Genomic DNA, 26,436 nt, shown 5'->3' on the forward strand with positions numbered 1-26,436 from the left:
GATGTTTTGGACACATTCCATGCGGTGGGCGCAGGAAACTTATTTGGGGCCGTATATGAGCAAGACTGCACTTTCTGGAGGCAACTTCGGGGGCCTGCTCGCTGTCTTGTTGCCGTGTGACGTTTGGCCCTGCTGGCATGAACTCTAAAAGATGCCAACCTTTTCCATGGGGAGCCAGCTGGCCTGCAGCTGGGGCATGAGTGTGGTGGCAGATTTGTCCCCGCTCAGCCTCTGCTGGGTGGCAGGATGGGAATGTGCCCCTCTATTGCCCCAGCTGGGGAGGGGGGACAGCCCAGAGGTCTATCAGGAGGAGGAGGAGAACGGCCTCCTAGCCTCTGGCTGCAGCCCCGGCCTAGAGAACATCCTGAGCTCACGGCCCGGCCCATCACCCCTAGCTGTCCACCTCAAGGCCTTCCTGGCTGCGCCGGGGCGGAGCTAGGGCCTGGGCGTGGCCTGTGACCTCACACAAGGGGGCGGGTCGCGTCGCGCTGGAAGCAGGCTGCAGGCGCTCGCACGCATAGTCGCGCCCCTCGCCCGCGGTGGCTCGTGCAGCTCCTTGCGCACCTGCGTCGCCGCGCCCCCTCCCCTCGGGACCCGAGGCGGGCGGCGAGCGGCCGAGGCACCCCCCCGGTGGGGCGGCCGGGGTGCGGTCTGGGGGTGCGGGGCTGGCGGGCGTGCGCGGGTCCCCGGCAGTTGGACCCGGCGGCGGCATGGCGGGGCTGAGGAGGCGAGGGGCCGGGCCGAGCAGCGGGAGTGCCGGCGACAAGGTGAGCGTGGGGGCGCGGCGTGGCGGGACAGGAGGAGGAGGGGCGAGGTGACTCTCTGCGTGGCCTCGGGCCGGCCGGCTCGCGCCCCCCCCCAGCCCCCGCCCCAAAATCGACATCCCCCTCGCTGCTGCGCCGCCTGGCAGCCACCGCGCCCCTTTCCCCGCCGGCCCTGATGGCTGCACCGGGAGGGAGGTGTGTGAAAGGGAAGGGGAAGGCCGGTGCAGAGATTGGTTCCTAAACCCCCTCTCCTTGCTCCCCCCCCCCATCACTCTCTCCTGGGGTGGGTGGAGGAAGAGGAGGAGATTTATCTCCACCCTAACCCCCCCTCCGTCATGAAATTGCTGTTCACTCATGACAGGGTCACACACTCTAATTTCCACCAGCTGGCACCTTTCCTTAAAGTCTGGGTGCTGCTGGTGGGGCGGTTAAGGGTTCCCTGCTCTTCCACAGTCCCCTCTCGCCTCTTTCCACACAGGCCCGAGAGGTTGAGAGTAGATTTAAAAGGAGAATATTCAGCTCCTTTCTGGTTCTCTACAGCAAGAGGCTGGTCCGTGGTTCCCTCTCTACCTGCAGTCTTCATTCATTCTGGCGGATTGTTTCCCGCAGTTAATCGCCGCTTCAGTGCATAAAGTAGTTTGGGAGACATAAACTGCAAATTCAGGGATCTGTTGACCTGGTATGTTGGGAAGGAAGAAAAACATTTACTGCTGAACCTGCCCTAGCTAAAGGTTGTCAGCTCTTCTGTGGCAACTCTCTGTATTTTATGGTTTTATAACTCTGATAAACATTTACTTCTGGGCTCTAATGTGACTTACAGTAAAACATTTCTGTTGAGGAAAAAAGTTTTCAAAATACTGAGTATCTATGTAGCAGGTTGTGTTCATTATATTGGCAACTTCTTGCCCCTTTTCCCAAAAGATGCAGTTTTGTTCACCACTCTAAAACAGATTCAAAACCAGAATTATTATCATTATGACTAAAATTAAAAGGATGCTCTAATTCTGAAAAACACAGATGTGTAAATGCGTTTTTGTCATTTAAAACCGCTTTGGATTTAAACATTCAGTGTTTGAAACCCAAACATCACAGCATTTTTGTAATGTATGTGAACTAGAGAGTAAAACTGACTAGTGTTTTTGTTTTCACTTCAGTCACCTTGAACAATATTAGCAAGCAAATCATAAAAACAAACAAACCTAACTCATTCAAAAAGAGTCAGTGTCAGGTAGCATAAACTGAAGCCAACAAGAAAGCTAAATGAAGTAATGACTTACTGGGGATCTATAGCAATCTGCCCAAAAGGCGCGCTCTCATTTTTCTAAACATACCCAATTCTTTCAGCCTTTTCCCATAGGTCATTTGTTTAAAAATGACAGGTTTCAGAGTAACAGCCGTGTTAGTCTGTATTCGCAAAAAGAAAAGGAGTACTTGTGGCACCTTAGAGACTAACCAATTTATTTGAGCATAAGCTTTCGTGAGCTACAGCTCACTTTATCGGATGCATACTGTGGAAACCGCAGAAGACATTATATACACAGAGACCATGAAACAATACCTCCTCCCACCCCACTCTCCTGCTGGTAATAGCTTATCTAAAGTGATCACTCTCCTTACAATGTGTATGATAATCAAGTTGGGCCATTTCCAGCACAAATCCAGGTTTTCTCACCCTCCCCCCCCCCCCCCCCCACAAACTCACTCTCCTGCTGGTAATAGCCCATCCAAAGTGACCACTCTCTTTACAATGTGTATGATGATCAAGTTGGGCCATTTCCAGCACAAATCCAGGTTTTCTCACCCCCCCCCCCCTTTTTTTCCAAAAACCACGCACACAAACTCACTCTCCTGCTGGTCATAGCTTATCCAAAGTGACCAGCAGGAGAGTGGGGTGGGAGGAGGTATTGTTTCATGGTCTCTGTGTATATAATGTCTTCTGCGGTTTCCACAGTATGCATCCGATGAAGTGAGCTGTAGCTCACGAAAGCTTATGCTGAAATAAATTGGTTAGTCTCTAAGGTGCCACAAGTACTCCTTTTCTTTTTGTTTAAAAATAAACTTCTTATTTTTCTTGCTCTCATCTGGACTCCCTCCGGTTTGTCCACCTCTCTCATAAAGTGCAATGCACAAAACTGGACACAGTGTTCCAGCTGTGGCCTCCTCACCTGTGTCAAGCAGAATGGAACAGTTACCTCCCATATCTTAGGTACAGCACTACTTTTTGTACTTCCCAGAAAGATACTTGCCTTTTGCAAAAGCATCACTTTGACTCATTCAGTTTGTGATCCACTGTCGCCCACAAATCCTTTTCTGTGGTATTGCTTCGTAGCCAATTATTCTCCATTTTGTATTTATGCATTTGATTTTTCCTGTGTAAGTGCAATACTCTGTATTCGTAGAGTCAGACATAGACGTTCAGGTTCAGCACAGAATCTACTGTGCCAGCCCTGCCTTTGGCAGACTGTTTCAGACAGGTGTTCAACAGCCATGACATGAGAACATACACTACATTTTTAGTTTACAAAGTGGTGGTAATCCCAATTCTCCTTTATGGCCGCGCGACTTAAGTGACCTACAGAAAACTCCCGAAAAACCTGGAACGCCAGCCCCAGCACTTTCTCCGGAAGATCCTCAACATAAACTGGGAGGATTCCTGCACTAATGTCAGTGTCCTCATGGAGGCTGACACCTTCAGTATTGAGGCCCTGATTATCTAGCACCAGCTGAGGGGAGCGGGCACTGTGTGCTCATGGCTACCAAAATAATTGCTTAATAACCCAACTTACCAAAAGAGAGAGGAAACAGTGAGGCCAAAAGAAACGCTTTAAAGACACCCTTAAAACAAACATCAAGAAATGTGGCATCGACACCACGCACTGGGAGACAGTAGCCTAGGTCAGGGCTAACTGGTGAAGACTTGTCAGAGAAGGGACGATCACTTTTGAGGAAAATTGCATTGCCCTGGTCATAGAAAAATGCCAGAAGAGAAAGGACAGACGACTGTCATGAAGCAATCATGGCCCAACCCTGCCTTACAACATCACCCGCAGTGAGTTTGCGGCTTAAGGATCGGACTCCTCAGTCACCAAAAAAATAAAAACCTGTGGAAGAGATAATCCTTGACCCTGAGGGATTGCTGACGACTCTGTATTTGTGTTTGTTGAATTTCATCTTATTGCTTTCAGACCAATTATCCAATTTATCAAGATAATTTTGAATTCTAATCCAGTCTGTCAAAGTGCATGCAACCCCTTTCATACAGTTAACTGTCCTGGTCCTTGACATGTTGGTTTGTGTGAAGCAATGAGACCACTTGTAGTAGTAGTGCTAATTCAGACAAGTAAAGGTTTGCAGGCCTGTATTCGTAACAGAGGAGGCTTCTTCTGATGCTTTGGTCTGTATATTTAAGCTGTTAAAAACTAGAAAGAAATGGCAAGCTTTTATATTTGTTGTTCTGATAGTACCTTATTCTGAAGTCAAGATGTTAAAACTATGCATGTCTGTCCAAATGTATCAGGATATGGCCTGATGCGACTTTTGATTTCTGTGGAATATTAGTAGAAAATACAAGTGCTGCTGGACATTGGAGCGTAGGACAAGCATTGAAACACTTATGTCTTAATGCTGGTGGAATGGTAATACTTTAATTCCTTTGTCTTCTAAAATTTATTTTAATCTAAGTAGTTGAAAAATGTCTTGCTTTTTTCTGTTTGGTTGAATGATCCTCTTGTTCCCTGAAATGATTTTTGTTGTAAGTTCAGGAGCACTTTATTGTGTCCACAATACATTCTAGCATTAGCAAAGTGTACAAAGGCCACAACAACGAGAGTATTTCTTGTGTACGCTTCAGTTAGCTAAATGCTTAATGTTGTAGGGAGGGAGCAGGGTATAACAGTTGCACTGCAGGAGTTTTGGGTTTTATTCCTGTATCTGCTACTGAATGTTACTGAGGTATTACCTGCCAAAGGTATCCCTGTCTCTGGAATGGGGAAAATACAGTGGGTGTTGAGATCTAATTAAATGTTCATGAGGTGCTTGATGTCTGCATCTGTAGGCTTGTCTACACTTGAAATGCTACAGCAGCGCTTCAGTGTAGACGCTACCTACCCTGATGGGAGGGAATTCTCCTGTCTGCATAGGTAATCCACCTCCCCGAGAGGCAGGAGCCAGTTCCATAGAAGAAGAATTTTTTCTGTCAACCTAGCGTTGTCTACTTAGGTCTTCTTAACTGTGTTGCTCAGGATTGTGGATTTTTCACATCTCTGATACGTGGCTGGGTCAATCTAATTTTCTAGTGTAGCACAGCCCTAAATAAGGGAGTGCAGTCCCTAACCTCTGTACTATGGAGAAGGAACTGGGGTGAATTATGAACCTTGCTGTACAGGGTCTGCTTAGCAGATCCCTGTGGCCCCCTAAAATTTGTTTCATTTAGGGTTAGGGTATCTTATAAAAACAAACAAACAAAAAAAACCCCCTAACCCAGTTTGCCTCAGGACAGCCAAAGAAGGGCTTGAAGGGTTTGCTTCACTTCACATTTAGCTCCGGTTACTCCACTCTAACTACCCTAGCTCAAGTGAGAGTGTGACTACGCTGCCAAACACCACTCAAACTAGACAGTAACTGGATTAGCAGAGTGATTTGATTAGCAACTCTGAGTTGTAACTAAGGCTGTTGCATCTCCATTGCATTACTAGCTCCAGCGTCAGCAGTGCTTGAGCTTCAACCCAGTCCACCCTGACAGCTTAAAGCACCACTTTAGCTGAGCTAGAGATTGGTGTGGACAGAAGACTGTGTAAGGGCAAAACTAGTGTTTACAGTTCAATCTAACAATGCAGTAAAGACAAACACTAATATGTGCCTTTTGTCCAGAGTCAGGTGTGCAAGTTTGTAGCTTTGTGTGCTTAGATGAGGCTTGAACTTCATCACAACTGTCATTTTTGTCCTTCTGTTATCTGTTTGTTGTCACATCCTTCCCTGTGGGGCAGGGACTATGTCACATGGAAAGTCACAGGTTTCCGTTAAGTCTTTTAGAGAGTCCATGTGGTCCCTTATCCAGGTGGTGGTGAAAGCAGAAGTATGTAATGAAATATATGGTAGCCTGGGCCGTGGTAAGCAGGGGAAAGAGGGAGGCACACATTTTTCATGCAAGACAGGTTGCATCACCTATAATTTCTGAAATATTCAGAATTCTTGGGTAAAACCTGGAGTTGAGGTTTAAAGACCATCACTCATGTTGATTTAAAAAAAACACTGAGACTGTTGCAATTTGCACATAATTTCTCTCTCCTCACCCCCAATAACAAAATGTTGGAAAGTTTGGAAATTCAAAGTTAATCCATTTTAAAAAACATTTAAACCAAAAATACTTGAAAATATGGAAATATTTAGGGTCACCCAAACATCCTTATTGTTACTGTTTCCTCACCATGGCTATAATCCAGAAACCTTGACAGTATAAGCCACAAATGGCTGTTGGTTGTCTGATAAAATAAGTCCCAAATTAACACAATCTTGTTAGACTACTTTATTGTTGATCTAAGAGGGTTTTCACACTGCCATTGTTTACATTGCAACCTTGTGTGACTTCTGACTTCTTTGGGGCCACAAACAGATTTTCACTTGACCACATTGAATTTTTTAAAAAATCATATGTGGGGGAGGGAAGGAGAATCATTTGACCTTGATCTCCTTCCCCATTGCCACCCCCAAGGATACATCATAACTCCCCATCTAATAATAGTTTAAATCAGGGGTTCTCAAACATTCATAGTATAGATTCAAATTTAATAGAGTATCTAGTTAACTACCTCCTCTCCCACTTGTGACTGCCAACCAAATTCTCTGCCATTTATATGCATGTAACATACCTGTAGTAACTACAGCAATCTAATACTAAGAAAGCATTTAACATTTATCTCCTCTTTTAATGTAATGTGTGAACTGGAATTAACAATAGGCTGCACCATGTGAGCAGACAGCTTTCTGTGTATCACTAGCAAGTGCTCTGTGGACCACAGTGGGGAACTGCTGTTATAAATAATATGAAAACAAAAGTAATTCTTCATACTTAACCTTGTTTTTATTCAATATGGTTTATTATAGTATAGTTGCTTGTACAAATTGTATCTCTAACTCAAATGTCTATCTTAGAGACTGTTAGGCAACTGCTAAAATAATTGTTGAGCAAGTCCTGCTACAGAGTGCCATCATACTAGCAAAAATAAATCTACAAACAAAAGATGAAACAGAACAGAAATCTCTGGAGCTTTTTGGACAGTGGTGTTTCTGTGGGAGTTTGGTCTGAGAAGATGGTGGTGATTTTGTGTTTTAAAGGTACAGTGATTTCTTCCAGATGTGTGGCTTTAGTCAGTGCTTGCTGATATCCCGTAACATGGGGGCAGTGCTGACCTAGTTTGACTAAGTTTAAAAGCCAATCTCTAGGGAACATTGGAGCAGCTAGCAGTTAACAGCAGAGTTTCTATGGGACTGCTCCCCCTCCCCCTTCTGTCTGTCTAGGAATAGAAGACAGTGAAGTGGTGAGGTTACTGAGGCAGCTGTAGAAGTGATCCGAGGAGGAGAGGAGACAAAGATGATGGTTGGGTGCAGAAGCTGTGGGATGCACATCATCCTTGAGTGCATATCTGATGGAAGCTATGTACGTGTGAAATGTCACCTGGAACAGCTCACGGCAGAGAAGATCCAAGGATTAGAGATGCAGTGGAGATGATGGAATTCAGATAGAGATTTGAAGGTATAATGCAGGAGAGGAGAGCAGAGGTGGTACAGACCTCTGAATATTTGTGGACACCTGGTAAACAAAAGGAACTGGAGGACATTCTGCCAGAAGAAGAGGGTGATCCATTGAAGAATGACCCTGAGGACAAAGCAGAGGAAGAGACCAGCTAGTGGTAGTGAAAACCAGTTGAGTAACAGATTTGCTGAACTAGTGAATGAGAAGAAACAGGCAGAAGATGGGGTGGTGAGGAAGAAAAACAAGAAAGACAGTCCCTGCAGAAGAGAGGAACACATGATGGAGATACTTGGGGACTGGAGCCCAAGGAAAAATTAGGATGGTGTACAGGGGACTGCAAGAGAGAACATAACACCAAGAAGAACTAGGTGCCTGGGGACTCCAAATCAGAATCTGAGAGATTGGGGACTCCATACTCAGAAGAGTCAACAGTACTGTCACCAGATCCAGGGAACAGAAGAGTGCTGCCTGTTAGGAGCAAGGATATTAGATGTTGATATGAGGCTGAAAATGATCCTGATGGAAGTGAGGGGGGGCAAAAACCCACTGATTGTGCTGCATGTCAGGCTGAATGACACTGATAGATTCCCACATGTATGGGGAGATGTGTTTTGAAAACTGGTATTCTGCAATAAAGGCTGTGATAGATTTTGGGAGGGTGGGTGGGGGGAAGAGAACATCCATTGAGATGAATATGTAGTTTACACCTCTGGGGTGTCATTAACCTGAGAACATCCCATTGGGATGAATGTGCCAGATCACACCTCTGTCATCCTTTTATGTTTCAAAGGATTGGGCAGAGTTGCCTCCAGCTAGTAGATAGGCTCCTCACATTCCATGAATTACCACCTTCCCTTATCCTCATGGTGCTTCTGGTCCTACTGGGGCATGGGGGAGTCAGGAGATGGGCAGAGTTGGTAGCATGCCAAGGAAGACCTTTATGTTCTTTCCATACCCCAACAAGTGCCTGCATACTACCACCACTTCCTCAAAAAACAAGGGAAATTCACTGCTTGAAAACTTGATTAATGCAGAGTTAAGATTGACCAGCAATGCCTTGTACCCTTTCAGAATATCCCATGCACCTGAAACCTCTGAAAACCAGAAAATAAAGAGTTAAATTAAAACAAACACATCTGAAAATCAGGAAATGCAGTGTTAAGGTAATATATCCGATGCCCTTATCTGTCCAGCTGTGCCTGTCTTCTGATGCTGACAGTAGGCAACCAAAACAAACCGGACATACCCCTAGCAAAATCTGCCATTTTCTGTGTTGTGTTGTATCCAACACAATGCTATACTATCATTCCTCTTCATACACACTTACTGACCCTCACTCTGCGTTACTAAGATTTTTGGGTAGTGAATAGAATAGTGGAAGCCTACTGGTATCATGCTTCCAAATGCTGCTGAGAGAAAGGCATAGGACCAGGGCCTGTGCTGTGTCTGACAGGAGGCACAGAAGAGAAGGCTCATCCCAAGAAAAGGGGTTTTAAGCATCTTAAATTCTGAGATGCTGCAGGCGGTGAAGCTTTCCCTGAATAAGTTAGTGAACCCTGGGAGCTTTAACTTATGACAGCCTTACCTAGCTTCCAGCATAGAGCACTGACCATTTCCTCACAAACTCAGCAGGCCCCTGTGCTGGGGGTTGTGAGGAAAAGTGTGTGTGTGTGGGGGGGAGGGGTGGTGGTGGTGGTGAGGTGTGTGTGGCAGGATTTGGAAATCTGAGCTGGATTTGGAGTTAAAATTACAGACAGTGAATCTGAATTAGCAATCTGGTTCTGGCTTTGAAAATAGAAGTAAAGTGACTTCTTCATTGGTAGAACTGAGATAACATTTATGAGGCTATTGAAGATTAATACTCTTAATACAGCTGTCCCAGTGCTATAAAAAAACCCACCCCCACGAGGGGAGTAGCTATGGTCTACACTGCCACTTTACAGCGCTGAAACTTGCAGTGCTCAGGGGGGTGTTTTTTCACACCCTGAGTGAGAAAGTTGCAGCGCTGTGATGTGGTAGAGTAGACAAGGCCTTACCCTTCAAGGTCCAGTATTCTGTCAATTTTTCAAAACACTCAGGCAGATTATATGGGCTTATCTTTATCACAGACTCTTTTTGTGGGGTTTTAATAGTTAATGGAAGGGGGTTGTGAAAATTTCATTTTGAATAAGGGATTTCCAACCTGAAAAAATTGACCAATGCTATCCTGTGATATTACAAAGTCACATCTTTGATCTACACCAAGCGGTATGTTCCCGTAACTATTCTGCTCTGCTGAGGCTGTTGATCTGATCGTTATTATAGTCTCTTTCCTGAGAATGCTGAGCCTTTTTTTTAAATGCTGTATTCTTATAAATTATCGCTGAAATTCTAGTGACAGCTGTGTTAAGGTGCTTATTAATTTACCTTTCAATCCTTGTTTCAGTTATAACCTTTTGTAAATTTTACTTTTCAAGCTTAAACTTTCCAGGACGTCTCTGGTGGGGGGTTTTGAAAGTTAGATTCAAACTATAGTTGAGCCCTTCTTGAAAATGAGTGGGAAAACATTCTCCATTATATTAAAACAAAAGGATCCTTCCAAAACCAGCAACCCTCAAATATGATTTCTTGTAACTTTCTGAACAGCTGTTTTGCTGAAATGGCTGGGGCTAGAATTGAAGCAGTGATTGAAATGGAAGTGTTGACTTTTTCTCATTGGAAAACAACACTGCATGTGTGAAATGTTAGCACTAAGCTCATTCATAAAATGAGCAGCCACGGGGCATGGTGTTACCTGGTTAATTAGCTGTGTACTGAAAAATGTACTGAAAGAATGCACTAAATGAGGTCTGGTTACACAAGAGCCCTTGTCTCATTCACCCTACATCTTGTACTTAGATGACTTTGTGGGTCACTGTTTACCCATGCATTTGCAGAATACTACACCACTGTAAGATTGTACACAGGAATTGACCTGAGATTTCTATACTAACCTATACATGAAACACTTCCTTGATTCAGTTATTAAAGGAAAAACTAATTTGAAAGAGAATTAAGGTGAGCTACCACTTACATATTTCTCGTAAAGAAGCTTCTTCCTCTGTTCTGCAGCCTTTTTGAGAAAGCATATCTGCCAAGTTCTGTACCTTAGTCTTGAGATCTTATAATTCCTCTTAAATGCTTTGTATCACCTGTTGATTTTTCTTGAATATGCCTTTTGAACAATTTTTGCCTATTTGTAACATTCACAAGTGAATGCAGTGCTTTTGCTACATATACTTGGCTATTTATTCAGTTTTGGGCAACGTGAATCCAGATTTACATTTAAGAGTCTGTAAATGTGATCCCTCGCTCATTGCCTATGGAATTGCCATTATGTACAACACACTTTTTTGTCTTCTACCACTTCATATGTTCTGAGCTGATAATTTACTGTTTAGTCGTTTATTATACATTCTGAGATTTGATCCACAGAGCCAGCTGTCTGCCTCTGACTTAAGAATGTACAACACTCTGCTGGGTAAAAAAAAGCTTATTCTAAATCGTTTGAGAATAAAAGCCCACATTAGAAGCAGCAGTGTCCTAACTACTGAAAACATATCGGATCAGCACAGAAGGCAGTTTCTTTAAACATTGGGGTGCATATATAAATATCCTGGGACTTGACTAAATTAGAAATGCATTCGCCTAACACTTTAGATCAGGGGTGGCCAACCTGAGCCTGAGAAGGAGCCAGAATTTACCAATGTACATTGCCAAAGAGGCACAGTAATATGTCAGCAGCCCCCCATCCACTCCCCAGCGCCTCCCACCTGCCGGCAGCCCCCAGCAGTCAGCGCCTACTCCTCTCTCCCCCTGCAGTCAGCGGTTTCACGTGTGCAGGAGGCTATGGGGAGAAGGGGGGAGGAGCGAGGGCATGGCAGTCTCAGGGGAAGGGGTACGGGCCTTGGGGGAAGAGGTGGAGTGGGGGCAGGGCTTGGGGCAGAGCAGGGGGTTGAGCAGTGAGCCACCCCCCAGCACATTGAAAAGTTAGCATCTATAGCTCCAGCCCCAGAATCAGTGCCTAGGTAAGGAGCTGCGTATTAACCTCTGAAGAGCCGCATGTGGCTCTGGAGCCACAGGTTGGCCACCCCGGCTTTTGATTCTAGAGATACCAGAATTATGTTTTGAACTATGGTTGAGATTTTATTAGATGGATGTGGAGGAAGTTTATGTAGAATTTAGTTACTATGTTAGATGTTTTTAATAGGACCAAACTAAGCATTCATGTATTGAGTTCAGTACCTTTTATAAATGTAGGGTTTTTTTATTTTTTTTATTTCTGATTCCCATCTAAGTGTTCCTCCCTTTCTTTAAATCTTATTTTTATTGTACTCTGGATAAAGTGTGTGTGGGACGGAGGGGGAGGGCACCATTAGGTCTTACTCCAGTAAAGAAGCTCTCTCAGGCCTGGTCTACACTGGGGGAGGATCAGTCTAAGTTACACAATTTCAGCTACATGAATAATGTAGCTGAAGTCGACGTACTTAGATCTACTTACTGTGGTGTCTTCACTGCGGTACAACTCTTGACGCTCCCCCATCAACTCCACCTACACTTCTCACTCCGGTGGAGTACCAGAGTCGACGGGAGAGCGCTCTGCAGTCGATTTATCGCGTCTTCACTAGACACAATAAATTGAATCCCCCCCCCCCCCCCGCGGGATTGATCACTCCGTAGGTAAGTGTAGACATGCCCTCAGTCTCCTCCCAGATCCTGGACTCTTGAAGCGTATGTCAGTGCTACTGATGGGAGATGTGATTTGTGGCACACGTAGCCATACCTGAGCTAGGTGTGTGGGTTTTTTTTTTTTTTTTTTTTTTTTTTAATAAATAAAAATAGTGGTATAGCTCTGGCTGCATAAGCTAACTCCCCAAGTATGTACCCAGGGTACCAAGTGGGATTGTTCTCAGGCAGGGTGGATTGTTTTGATTTAAAGCAAACAGAAAACCTTAATTTAAATCAGTTTTAATCATGTTTTGCATTTGTACTTTTCAGTTATTTTCCTAAAGAAAGGTTGATTTGCAACTAACTCTAGCCTTCACGCTATCGTCCTGGTTAGCAAAAAAAACAAAAACACTAAATTTGGTTTTGTTTTGTATCTACACACTTACTTAAGCAATTATATAACTTGATATCCATTTATTCAGATTATTAATGCTTATATTCTATTAGTTAGTGTGACGAAGTGGGACTGTTCTTAATGGTTCCTCCGAATATTGTGGGGGTGCCTCAATTTCCCTTATGCAGTTCTTAAGTATCTAGGTGGTGGGGTAAGGGTGTATGATCACTGCAGAGCCCTAGAGGGCAGGTGTGTGCAGGGGTCTGGACACAGAGAATGGCCGACACCCTGTTTCCTGGCAACTGATGGCCTGGACCCTTCCCCCCTGCAAGGTGAGAGCTAAAGGGTTGGAGAACAAAGGAATCAGGTGACCTCCTGGCCTGGGAAAGGAACAAAGCCCAGAGGAGGGGGGGCTGGAGGGAGTTTCAGTTTGGAGGCTGGCTAGGACATGGAGTGAAGTGCAGACGTGGTTGTCTGGCTCACTGCCCTCCAAAATGGACCCAGCTGAGGGGTCCTGTTCTCTGCACCTGCAAGCTCTGTTTTAGACCATGTTCCTGTCGTCTAATAAACCTCTGTTTTACTGGCTGGCTGAGAGTCCCGTCTGACTGCGGAGTTGGGGTGCAGGACCCTCTGGCTTCCCCAGGAGCCCCGCCTGAGCGGTCTCGCTGTGGGAAGCACACGGAGGGGCAGAGGATGCTGAATGCTCCGAGGTCAGACCCAGGAAGGTGGAAGCCGTGTGAGCTGTTTGCCCTGCGGACAGGCTGCTCACCGGAAGGCGACTGCCCCAGAGTCCTGACTGGCTTCATAGGGAGCAGTTCCAGAGCATCGCCCGGGCACTCCGTGACAACTGGTGGCAGAGGTGGGATCTACTGCACCCCGTGGATGGCGCTTCCTGCAGTAAGTGACTGGGGAGCAGTAAAACAAAGGGGGATTGATGGGGACTAGGCGTGCTGAAGATTCAGAGAGAGACGGTTTCAGGGGGCGGTTAACCCCTAGGATTGTGTGACCAGAGAAAAGGACTTTTGCAGTAACAGGGTCCCCCGGGGGACTGCAGCGAGCGGTCCCAGGGGCGGAGGAGTCTGCAGCTCGACCCTGGCAAAGAGGTGGTGACCTCGAGAAGGGCTGGCACACTAGGGGTTCTCCCTGGAAACCGTGGGGAGCTGCGAGCACACAGGCCTGTGAGTCCACAACAACTTGGGAAGAGTGGAGTGATGGTCTGTCACCGTCTTCTTAAGAAGGACATTGTAACCCTGTGCAGAAAGAGAGGGTTGAGCATTGGAAAGTTCACCAAAGCACAGTTAATCGTGCAGCTGGAGGAGGATGACCGCTCTAAGGGACAGATTCCTGACCCCAAATGGGGCTATAGCAGGATCTGGGAGCAGCTGGAGTAGTAGCCAGGCATCGCCAAGACTCCTGTCCCCGACCAGACGAGGGTCTTCACGATCGGGTTCCCCATCCGGGGATCGGAGATGGACGGGATTGGAGCTGAGTCCGAGAGAGCAAGAGGACTGTGAGAGACAGCGAGAGCCCGAGAAAGAGCTGCAGAAGCAGCAGCAGCATGAACTGGCGGTGGGGGAGCGGAGAGGCCTAGGGGACCTCCCCGGGGTGAGTGGGGATAGACCCCGGGGGGCCAGTTCCGCAGGGAACCTTGACACTAAATTGCTGCCCCTGGTTAAGGAGGGGGGGATGTGGATGCCACCTCACTGCCTTTGAGCAGGCTGGCGATTTGAACCAGGGGGACCCTGCGGAAAAGCCCTGGTGTCTAGCTCCCTTGCTGGGTCCCAAGGCCACAGACTCCGTCAGCCAGATGGGTGGGGAGGTGGACAGGCTCCCACTCCTGACCCCAACCTATATGTCTGTGTGGAGTTTCCTGGGGCCAGGCCCCTCGGACCCCCAGTGGGAGCAGAAGGTGATGGTCAATGGGGAGACATTCTTGGGGTGGCGAGATCCTGGGACAGAGAGAACTGTTGTCAGGCCCTGGGTGGTGCAGCCTCAGAGGTTGAGGGGCTGTGTGAGCTGGGTGAGGGTCCCAGGGACGAAGCCCCTCGCCCTGCCTATGGCCCAGATCCCTGTGCAGACCCAGGAGGGGTGGGGCTGGCTGGTCTTTGGGGTGCTCCAGGACACCAGCTGCGAGACCCTGTTGTGGGGCAACTGTGTCTCTTTGGGACAGGATCCAGGCCCTGCTCCTGTAACGGCCAAGGGTTTGAATTTGAATCCAGGGAACCAATCGGTGGAGAGGGAAACGGTCAGTGAAAATGCAGATGACCTGGCTGGCAGCAGGGAGGAGCCGCTAGGCTCAGGCTACCTGCCTGCCTGTAAGCAGACCCCTGGGGCTGGGTGGGACAGAGAGATGCTCCCTGCGCCCTTGCACTCCGGAGAGGGGGCTCACGCTGGCTCTGATGCAGTGAGGAAAGCAGCGAGCTCGCTGCCTACCCCCACTGGCACAGCAAGGGCAGCGCTGAGCACAGGGGGAGCTGAGACCCCAGCTGAGTGGGGGGAGACACAGGCAGGGGAGGGGATCTGTGGGGAGTGGCAAGGTGCTTGGTAAGGAAAGTTTGGATGAGCCTAGGCAGCCTTGTGATCTGATGGCTTTGTCCAGTCAGCAGGGTGGGAAGGCGAGGAGAGTGGAAGATGAGTGTCCCTGGACCTTACCTGTTAGCTGGGTGGAGAATTGGGACAGTGAAGGAAACGTGCCTGTGCCTGTCAGAGGTATTGACTTGCCTGTGGAGGGAGCTACCCTGATCTCCAAGCAGTTGTCTGTGACCAGCTTTGTGTGCTGGGACAAGGGGAATGAGATCCCAAGCTGTGTGTCTGGTAAAGGAGAAAGTGTGTCCGGCTCTTCTTGGTCTGTGGAGCAGACAGAAGGGGCCTTGCAGCCTGTGATGGTTGAGCGTTGTGCAGTTGTCTCAGAGCTGGTTCTGGATTCAGCTAAAGCCCAGGAAGGGAATGGTCCTAAGTTTGTGTCTGCTCAGGAGAATGGCCCTGTAACTAGGTCGCATCCAGTTAGTGTCTATGTAAAATCCCAGAGACCAGACAATTCTGGTGCTTGTATTTTGCCTGTTGCTCGTGTGTGGTTGGGAAAGGGTGTCGCAACTCTGTCTAATCAGGGTGAGATCCTAGCCAGGGCACAAGGAGAGCGTGAAGGTGATGTGATTGTGTTACCTATGGAGGGTGTGGAAACCTGTAGCAAGAAGGAAAAGATTCCTGAACTTGTGTGTGGCAAAGGGAAGGAGAAGGCTTCTGACCATTTATCTAGGAAGTCTGTCAGTTTGCCTGAAAGGGGATTGTGTAGGAATCCACCGGACGGGCCATAGGTAATTCTGGATGTAAGGGAGACCCAGAAAGAGTCTGTTGTTGCTCAGGAACGTGTTCCTCTAGAGCAAGCCCTAGGTAAAGAGGGTAAGAGCAGAATTTCTGGGAGGGGTGAATTGTTGCATAGAAAAGCCCTAGGGAAAGGAATCCTCATGGAGTCTTTGCAAGCAGTTTACTGCAACTGAAGGGTGTGAAAGTGATTTAATCAAGAAAGTTTCAGTTCCTAACAGCCAGAAATTTTCTGTTGTGAATGGATCCACTGACTGTCCTGTTGAAAGACCCAGTGTGGATAGCTTTGAGAAGGTCTCAGATGGAGTGAAAGCTGTTAAGAAACTTAAACAGTCCTATAACCAAGTGGCTGTGTTTGGCCAGCTTGTTGGGGAGAAGACCCAATCCAAGTTTGACCCCCTGGGGTTTTGGGGTGGCCAAAGGGCGGGCCGCAGAAACCTTCCCACATGCGGCCTGCGAGTGCTATCGACCACCCCCGACCTAAGGGAGGGCGTGAAACTGGAAGGGCCTGGTGTAACTCCTACCAAGGAATGGCAGAGACGCTGGGGCATCCATGGGAACGTTGGTGGCTTCGAACTTCCCCAGGTCACCGCCTAAAGTGACCCCGCTCAGTTCGATCTCGAAGGGGGGAGAGATGTGACGAAGTGGGACTGTTCTTAATGGTTCCTCCGAATATTGTGGGGGTGCCTCAATTTCCCTTATGCAGTTCTTAAGTATCTAGGTGGTGGGGTAAGGGTGTATGATCACTGCAGAGCCCTAGAGGGCAGGTGTGTGCAGGGGTCTGGACACAGAGAATGGCCGACACCCTGTTTCCTGGCAACTGATGGCCTGGACCCTTCCCCCCTGCAAGGTGAGAGCTAAAGGGTTGGAGAACAAAGGAATCAGGTGACCTCCTGGCCTGGGAAAGGAACAAAGCCCAGAGGAGGGGGGGCTGGAGGGAGTTTCAGTTTGGAGGCTGGCTAGGACATGGAGTGAAGTGCAGACGTGGTTGTCTGGCTCACTGCCCTCCAAAATGGACCCAGCTGAGGGGTCCTGTTCTCTGCACCTGCAAGCTCTGTTTTAGACCATGTTCCTGTCGTCTAATAAACCTCTGTTTTACTGGCTGGCTGAGAGTCCCGTCTGACTGCGGAGTTGGGGTGCAGGACCCTCTGGCTTCCCCAGGAGCCCCGCCTGAGCGGTCTCGCTGTGGGAAGCACACGGAGGGGCAGAGGATGCTGAATGCTCCGAGGTCAGACCCAGGAAGGTGGAAGCCGTGTGAGCTGTTTGCCCTGCGGACAGGCTGCTCACCGGAAGGCGACTGCCCCAGAGTCCTGACTGGCTTCATAGGGAGCAGTTCCAGAGCATCGCCCGGGCACTCCGTGACAGTTAGAAAATAGCGAATGATGCATTTCTTATATATTGATTTTTTTTTTTTACTTGTGATTTGTGTCAAACTCTGTTTGAATGGAAATTAAATTTAATGCACAAAACATTTAATTTTTATTAAATAAAACTACTTTAAGTCTTCAGGATGCATAAGAAAAAATGTTTATCAAAACAAGTTTTGCATTGAACTGAACAGATTTTTTCTGGTCATCATTCCTTCAAGATTTTAGAACTAGTAATCTCATTCTCTCTCATGTAGCTTTTATTCATAGATTAGAAGAGGAAAAATAAGCTTTCCTGGTGGGTTTTTTTTTTTTTTTTTTTTGATGCCCAGTTGGTTTCTTACCTGTGAGTACACTAATCATGAACTGAGCTAGTTGAATAAACTGAAATGAAGTAAATAGTCTCTCTGCACCTGCAGAAGAGGCTACTGGTGGCAAAAGCTGGTTTAGTACTTCAACAGCCTCTGATTCTAGGCACTTAGTGAGTGACACAAACCTTCTTTAAAACTTGGTAACAAACATACTGCTTAGTATTATTTATATTTATTTTTAACAATTTTAATTAAAAGTTCAGGCCTTAACAAAGGTTAACAATTTTAAATTTAGTTTTACTTGTTTATTTTTAAAAAATAACCTGTATTTAATTTAAGCATATTCATTTTATTTTAAATCTACGCTGTTCTCGAGACTGTACTGCTGCAGTTACACAGCTATTTTTAGCAAGCTAGTACAAGTATGCATACAGATGATGCAGTCACACCTTTTGGTGTGGAGTCATTTTGGCAGTTGCGAGACTTCCTTTTAAGGAGGTCTGGGTTCTATAACAGGAGTCTACAACTACACTCCATAATGAAAGAGTGGATTAAAAAGTAGAAATATCTACCACCAATAATCCTGACCAAATTGTAGTGACTTCAGACCACAGTTCTTTTAACTCAAAAATGGCAGCCTGCATACCTTACAAACTTAGTTTTTCTGTTCTTCTTTACCAGGACCCCTTCAATTGCCCTGACCTTCACAACTTTTATTTTACAGCCTGGAACTGCAGTCTCAGCCTTTTTAATACATGAATACTGCTAGGAACTGGGTTAACTTTCTATAAAAATCTCAAAAACCATCCTTGATCTGCACATACAAGAGTGTGGCATGCTTGTTTACTTGGTACATAGATCTACGCCTAAATTCATTTCAGATAGCTTATAAGTGACCATCTCAAGGTAGGGTAAGCACCCATCCTGAATTGGTGTGGGACAGTCCTGAAATACAGAGTTCAAGTCCCAGTCCTGAGATGAATGACTCTGGGACAGCATTTATGCCGGATTCACTGAAGTGCTGCTCTGCACATGCCTGAGGCTCAGGAATGGTGCCAACTTCTTCCTCGTGCGAGAAAGGGAGAGTGTGAGGTGGGCCTTGGTCCCCCCTTGCCATGAGGTCCTGCTTCCTGCTCATCCACTTCCCTCCCAAGGCCTTGCCCCCCGGCCAGGCCAGAAACGGGAGATGGACAGTAGTAAGAGCTGCCCAGGGAGCCCGGGCTGCTGTGGGGTGTCCCCTGCTGTGGGGAGCAGGGACATGGGCTGCCCCTGCCTAGGGCAGATGAAGTGTCTGGGGCTCCCCCAATGGCTCGGGCTCCCTGGGCAGCTCTTACCATGGCCTGGTCAGGGTCTCGGGGGAGGAGTGGGGCAGGGCAACAGAGTGGGCAGGGCTCCTGTATGTGTCCCTGCTTTTGCCTTCTGAAAAATGTGATCACCCTATCTTACGGGAACAATGAAATTAGTGGGAGCTTGGGTTTTCAGCGCCTCTGAAAATCAGACCACTTCTATTTAACACCACTCCCCTTATTTTTTTAAAGGGGATATGAGGGCAGCACTAGACATGAAACACAGCTGCAGGCATGTGAAGAGGATTTTGTTTAGGATGGAAACATGGACATTAGGAGTTGTCTATGAACTTTCATAGAGACTTTCTAATCTTCACTGATCTGCCAGATGACTGCTCCATGTACCAAGTCATCACTCTTACTAAAACTTTCTCATTCTCACGTCAGAACAACCATTTCCAGTACAAAATGCTCATTCTTCTGCCTTTGGTTTCCATATCTTCAGTGGCATTGGTATAATCTAGTCTAGCTGGAATGCAGCGCCTGAGATCTCCACACACATGGATTTGTGCTAAAGCTAGAAAAAGCCTCATTTTAACAAGGCATTCCAGTTAACACAGCCATTCTCTCAGACATATTTTCAAGATGCAGGTGACAGTAAGTAAGCTATTAAAGAACAGATCCTCAGATTTGTCTCCTAAAATGATTGGGGGAGGATGGATTCATGATTGAAGGTTATCCTGGGATAAAATATTCATGGAGATACTCCAAAGGTGGTTCTTGCAAGTTTGGGACTGCTTTTGGAAATCTATAGCCAGGGAGTTGAGATCATCACTAAGAGGGCTGCAAATGAGAAACCATGGTATGGGGCATGTCATATAATGTGAAGGGTATAGGGCCTGGCTGTAATTAGAAACTTAACCAGATTTGTCTTATACGTTTGTGCCCTATTGAATAAATTATTCCCCCCCATGAAGGACAGAAAGGTCTCTTTCTTCGGAAGCCCTCAGTTCCTACAAAATACACAATTGACATTTTTAATGGCTTTTTTTTTTTTTAAACCCCAGAGTTATATGGTTACGGAAGCTATTTCTTCTTAGGAAACTTACTGTATGTCATTTGGCTCAAAGTGCAGTTTTCACTGTTCAGGTCAACAGCATGAGAAATGGAGGGATTTTAAGATGTGCAGTTGGGACACAAGCAACTGATAGAAGTCTCTCATTTAAAAAAAAAAAAAAAAGGAAAGAGAGAAAACTTTCCGTCTGTTGTCTTAGCTCAGGGGTGGCCAACCTGAGCCTGAGAAGGAGCCATAATTTACCAGTGCTCATTTCCAAAGAGCCACAGTAATAGCTCCGCAGCCCCCGCATCAGCTCCCACCCTCCGCTCCCAGAGCCTCCCACCGCTCCCAGCCCCTCCAGTTTGCGCCTCCCCCTCCCTCCCTGCACCTCCCGATCAGCTGTTTTGTGGCATGCAGGAGGCTCGGGGGTGGGAGAGGCTCGGGGGCATGGCAGGCTCAGGGGAAGGGGCCTTTGGGGAAGGGGTGGAGTGGGGGCAGGGCCTGTGGCAGAGCTAGGAGTTGATCAGTGAGCACCCCCCGGCACACTGGAAAGTTGGCGCTTGTAGCTCCAGCCCCGGAGGTCAGTGCCTATACAAGGATAGGAGCATATTAACTTCTGAAGAGCCGCATGCGGCTCCGGAGCCACAGGTTGGCCACCCCTGTCTTAGCTTGAGTAATGAAATAAAAGCATATTATTAGATCTCTAATATTGTAATCATATGCTAGATAACATTTGATTGTCATCATTTCCAATTTTGAAATGCTAAGGTGCTAGATGGGTCTATTAATTACTTTAGCATAATTAAATGGTTTGATTTCTTTCCCCACATCGTTTGTACTCTACACAATAGAAGCAATAAAGCTTTGAAAAAAGCATCCAGAAATGTCTGAGTCAGATAAGCTACAGCCTCAGAATGCAAATTTGCACACTGCTTGTACAGCTTTTTGACATCTATAGCAAGCCACTTTCACAACAAGTATGAATTTGACCAAGATCTTAAAAAAATACAGCACAGCATTAATTACCTGTAACTAGGTAGCTTCTGTAAGGCTGTCTGGAGTGGCTCATGACTGTGAGTGCCAGCCTCAGGGCAGACTGTCAAGAAGCAGAGCACAAACTTCAGACAGGTTGTGAGTTCTCTAAATAGATTTCACCAACCAAGTATCAAGTGTGAACTTCTTATGCACTGTAACAGCCTTAACATGGAGTCACAGACAGTCCTCCTGGGCACTCCAGTCTATCTTGCCACCCAGGCAAGCTTGCTTTTGTAATAGATGGTCCCTTACACCAAAAATCATAATATTCAGGTTATTCCCAGTCCCAAAGGACCAGTCACTTACCCCAGGTTAATTGTACCTTAGATCTCTCAGCAAAGACACTGCTTGTAGCTAATCCTATATTAAACTAACTAAAAGTTTATTTACTAGGAAAAAAGTAATAGTTATTTACAAGGTTAAAGCAGGTGAAAGTACTCATACAAATGAGTTACAGTCTTAGGTTTCAAGCAGTAAAAGAAGCTGCTATAATGTACGAGTCTGTATGTCACTTTGGGCTAACCTGCGCTAAATAGCTTGGGGATCCCTTCCTTACGCATAGAAATACTGCCTTCTCCATATTCCAAGGAGCATAGTGATCAGTTTTTCTTGGCAGGGATTTTTATCTCCTTCCCCCAGAGCTCAAGCTGATGAGATGGGGGTTTGTGCACTCTCCACTTCATGGGTGTTTTGGGGGAGCAATCTACAAAGTCTTTTGTCCACCAATGTTGCACAAGGGTTTGTCTGATGTCTATAGGCCTCCTTTTGTTGGGCAGGAGATGACACCTTTTTTAGTAAACTAGTATTTCATCCTTGATGATGCTTCTCTCCTAACAGTGAAGGCATATGGTTTTAGACTAAACGTTTTTATAGTTACAAAGCAAACACTTTAATATTACCTTAGAACATAGGATACAGATATTATAAGTGAGATTAATACATGTAGCAACTTACAAGCATTTCATAAAGTCTAAACACATTCTTACAGCTTAACATTTGTTTTAACAATATGAAACACCCAGGTGAGTCAGACTGGTTTCTAGCTGTGCTTTTGTCAGTGTTTAGTGAGGTCAAGGGGCCTTTGCATGAGCTGGCACCTGTTCTGCCAGCATCACAACCTCTGTGCTTAATACTTCAGAAAGCCAAGCCTACTGTTTCAACAAACTCAAAATAATGTCAGCTGAACAGTAGGTTTGAGTACTTTTGAAAGAAAAGGCAGGCTAGCACAAGCTCATATCCAAGTTTCCCTTTCAAACAGTGGAAGTAAATTGCCACTTTTCTCCAAGTACTGCTATTGCAAACAGACTGGGGGGATAAGAAACCTGAAGCAGTGGAACCACAGACTGCAAGACTATTTGATCAAAGTAGCTACTTTCTTGGCTGAACAGCCCTAGCTACCCGTTTTACCAAAAGTAGTGTAATTCTCTTTATAGAACCTCTGATGTATTGGGTCCAACATTCGGAAGTGAGTCCTCTAAATTCCTGAAAACAAGAGCACGGCTTGATCTAGTAAACTAGGTATAGGATGCACGCTGCATAGTTAATGTTTGCTTGTAAAACACCATGGGTACATGTAGTGTTAGATAATACAGAAAAAATTACCTTTCTGGAGGAGTTTACATTCTTAAATTAGATTTCATTTATCATATTTGTGAGTATCTTATTTTTATTTCATGCCTATATTGAAAAATACATCTTGCTTCCTCTTTATGATGCTGAGATTCTCATATGTTAACTTTATTTACCTTCTTGAATACTATACTTCTCTCAAGTCTCTATCCACCTTACCCGTTAATAGTGTCTTTCAGAGTTTTACTCTCCTCTTCCCAGCATTGTGTTTAACCTTTTTAAAAATTAATTGAAAAACTCTTTACCTAGCAAATGTGAATTTTGGCTTGTGTGTTTTTGCTGCAACAGTTAATTGTCTTGCTGCAGAAGCCTTAAGAAAAATGGGTCCTTGAAGTTCTAGATTCCTTCACTTTTTCACTTAAATGACATGTTGCCTGATTTAAGGAGCTGAAGACAGAGAACATCAAACTTATGAGAGAGATGAGGTGGGTGAGGTAATATCTTTTATTGGACCAACTTCTGTTGGTGAAAGAGACACATTTTGAGCTCCACAAAGCTCTTCTTCAGGTCATGTAATTTTAGTCTTCACAAATTCTGGCAATACTTGCCTTTATTGCTATTCTATTGTAAGGGATGGAGTTCGGACATAACTCACAGCCCAATCTAATAATAGGGGATGGTTCCGCTATCTGGTATCAACACAGACATCCTTTTCCCTTTTTCAAAAGTGACAGACGCTTAGGAGCCTACATTTCAGTGAAACTCAGTAGTACTTAGGCTTCTACATGACCTTTGGTAAAGAGACTTAACAAAGCAGCATAGACCAAAGCACATTATAGAACTTTTAGTGCATGACAACAGGGTCCACATAGACACTTAGGTCATCTCTACACCACAGAGTTAAGTTGACTTAAGTTGCGTCAATAATCATAAAGTACTGTAATTACGTTGCTTGTGCACGTTCACACAGCACTCTCTGTGTCGGCAGAGCGCGCCCACAGTTGGTGCGCAAGCAGCGCACCACAGGTAGCTATCTCACTGTGCAATTGTCAACTTCTGCCACTAGGGCTTTTGGGAATGGACCCCAGTGCATCATGGGAGCAGGCTCACTGCCCCAGGATACAGTGTTCTCCATCCCATCATTCTGTGGGCTTCTGACTATATTTCGTGCCATTTTTCAACTGCCCCTGTAAACTTTGTGCCCGCCATCTGTGCCTGAAAGCAGGGATCCTGCACTGCTCTCCGGTCTTGTGATGAGCATTGTGAACACACTGCAGGATCATCCACATTATTTCCTGAGCTGCGAATCTGGAAATGAATCTGTGGTGCCTGCCCTGCTGTGTGCCATAGAAAGAAATAATTCAAGATTAATGCTGGCATGCATGAAGCAGCTGCACACAGTGGACTGTTGCTATTGGGCTCGGGAAACAAGCACTGAGTGGTGGGATTGGGTCGTGATGCAGGTCTGGGATGACAAGCGGTGGCTGCAGAACTTTTGGATGCACAAAGCTGCTTTCCTGGAACTGTGTGTGGAGCTCGCCCCTGCATTGTGGCGCAAGGACACCAGAATGAGAGCTGTCCTCACGGTGGAAAAATGAGTGGCGATTGCTGTGTGGAAGGTGGCAACTCCAGACTGCTACTGGTCAGTTGGGAATCAGTTTGGAGTTGGGAAGTCCACCGTGGGGGTTGCGGTGATGCAAGTGTTCAGGGCCATTAATTGCCTCCTGCTGTGAAGGACTGTGACTCTGGGCAATGTGCAGGAAATAGTGGATGGCTTTGCAGCAATGGGATTCCTTAACTGCATCAGGGTGATAAATGGCACGCATATCCAAGTTTTGGCCCCAGACATCTTGTGATGGAGTGTATCAACAGAAAGGGTTACTTTCTGTGGTATTGCGGGCACTGGTGGATCACCAGGGTCGTTTCACTGATATCAACGCGGGCTAGTCAGGGAAGGTGCATGAGGCATGCATCTTCAGGAACACGAGCCTATACAGAAATCTGGATGCACGGACTTTCTTTCCAGACCAGAAGATTCCAGTAGGGGATGTGGAAGTGCCCATAGTGATCCTGAGAGACCCAGCCTACCCTTTACTCCCGTTGCTCATGAAGCCTTTCACCAGAAACCTTGATAGCAGCAAGGAGTGCTTCAACAACAGGCTCAGCAGGTGCAGAATGACTATAGAATATGATTTTGGCAGATTAAAAGATCCCTGGTGCTGCCTTTTTGGCAGGTTAGACTTCAGTGAAGAAAATATTCCCATGGTCATAGCAGCCTGCTGTACTCTTCCCCCTCGGCTTCAAAAATGTTATGCAAAATTTTCCAAGGTGTGGAGCGTTGAGGTGGATCGCCTGGTGGCTGATTTTGAGCACCCAGACACAGGGGCTCAGCGGGGGGGGGGGGGGGGGGAAGCATTTTAAGGGTTTGAAGGAGCATTTTCACAATGAGCCCTAGAAATGTCTTTCAGTAATGAATTCAGGCAGGCATTGTTTACTTGCCATCTCAAATGACCCTTGTACAGATTGCTGCCTGATCCTTAATCATAGTCTGCATATGTGCTGAGTTGCCACTGTGTGTGAATTTCTGCTGCACCCACCATGTGTAGGACACACATTAAAGAATGATATTTCTGACACTATATTTTTATTAAAGAGAAATACACAATTTCCATTTCTGTTTCCTACAAGGGAGCACTGAGCAGCACTCTCTCAAATGAGGCTCTCACTGCTGTGTGTAAATCCAGTTGTTATGGAACTGGTCCTTCGGGGTGAAGTGCCAGGGGTACTGTGATGGGCTGGGAACATGTCACGAATGTTTGTGGGGAGTTTGGCAAGGGCATGGAAAGCAGTTCTGTATGGGCTGCAGGGGGAGTTGAGCACACGTGTTCCAACTGCAGTGAGTCAGGGACCTGAGCGTCTCTGTTTGGTCCTTCATGAGCTTTATCATCCACTCATGCTCCTCTATTATTCACTCCTGCCCTTGTCTCCTTGGCTATCCTTTCTGAGTTTTTCGTTTATTGTCTCTCCACGCTCTGTGCTTGCTACCTGCATGATCGGATTATTGCAGCACTTCTCAAAACATGTCCTCCTTACCCCTCATTCACCTCCTTATCTGACCGAGACGCTCTGCTGGTGTGTAGGAGCTGACCACCAAGGGAACATCTGCAGAAGCCAAAAAAAAAAAAAAGAAAATCAGTATTGAGTGCACTCTGTCTTGAGTCATAGAGGGTGCTTGTAACTTTTTTCTTGCTTTCCCTTGGCAGGCACGCAGCATGGTGAGAGCATTAAACATGGTGAGTTCTGCCTGGGGGAAAGGTGCAAGATGGGATAAAGGATCTGGGTGGTTTCAGAAGGGGATCACTACAAGCGCCTAGGGACACTATTCTGAATACTGGCACCATTTTCCACAGGCAGGGGTGATCGAAGCTGATATCTCTATTGAGGGTAACTGATGATGTAAGAATGCATCTCCTGCATGCGTGTAGCTTCAGACCAGGTCCATAGGCTGCTCGTCTGTGTGCTGCTTTAGTTTCTACAGAAGTAATTGACGATTGGCATGGCAAAGTTTCCTACAATGGGAGAAGAAACAAAACAGCTGTGTCAGGGAACCTTTGTTAGAGGATTGCAGAGTATCTTCAGGAAAGTTTCCTAGAGATTTCTACGGAGGATTCCCAGGAGATCCTGGTGTGCATTAACAAACTTTTCTTCAGGACCCCCATTGTGTAGCTGCACGGGGGAATGAGGAACAGATGCAAACAGTACCTAGTGTTGGTAATTTCTATCCCTTTTTCCACGTGCACCATGTAACAAAATAAAGGACACTTGTACTTCATGTTACTGTGCAGTATCAAAGCAAATTGACTACATACCGGAGCTCCCCTCTCCTGCTTCCAGT

General features: G+C 46.2%; 1 protein-coding gene across 1 annotated transcript in view; it reads left to right on the forward strand.

The window, feature by feature from the left end:
- The first annotated feature begins 686 nt into the window (after positions 1-686).
- CDS1 (CDP-diacylglycerol synthase 1) overlaps positions 687-26,436 on the forward strand; it is a 67,649-nt gene continuing 41,899 nt past the window's right edge. The window contains exon 1 of the mRNA XM_074950520.1: positions 687-767. Coding sequence (XP_074806621.1) covers positions 711-767 — 57 coding nt within the window. The 5' untranslated portion in view covers positions 687-710. The remainder of the gene's footprint in view (positions 768-26,436) is intronic.

Source organism: Natator depressus, chromosome 4, assembly GCF_965152275.1.
Source record: "Natator depressus isolate rNatDep1 chromosome 4, rNatDep2.hap1, whole genome shotgun sequence".
NCBI lineage: Eukaryota > Metazoa > Chordata > Testudines > Cheloniidae > Natator > Natator depressus.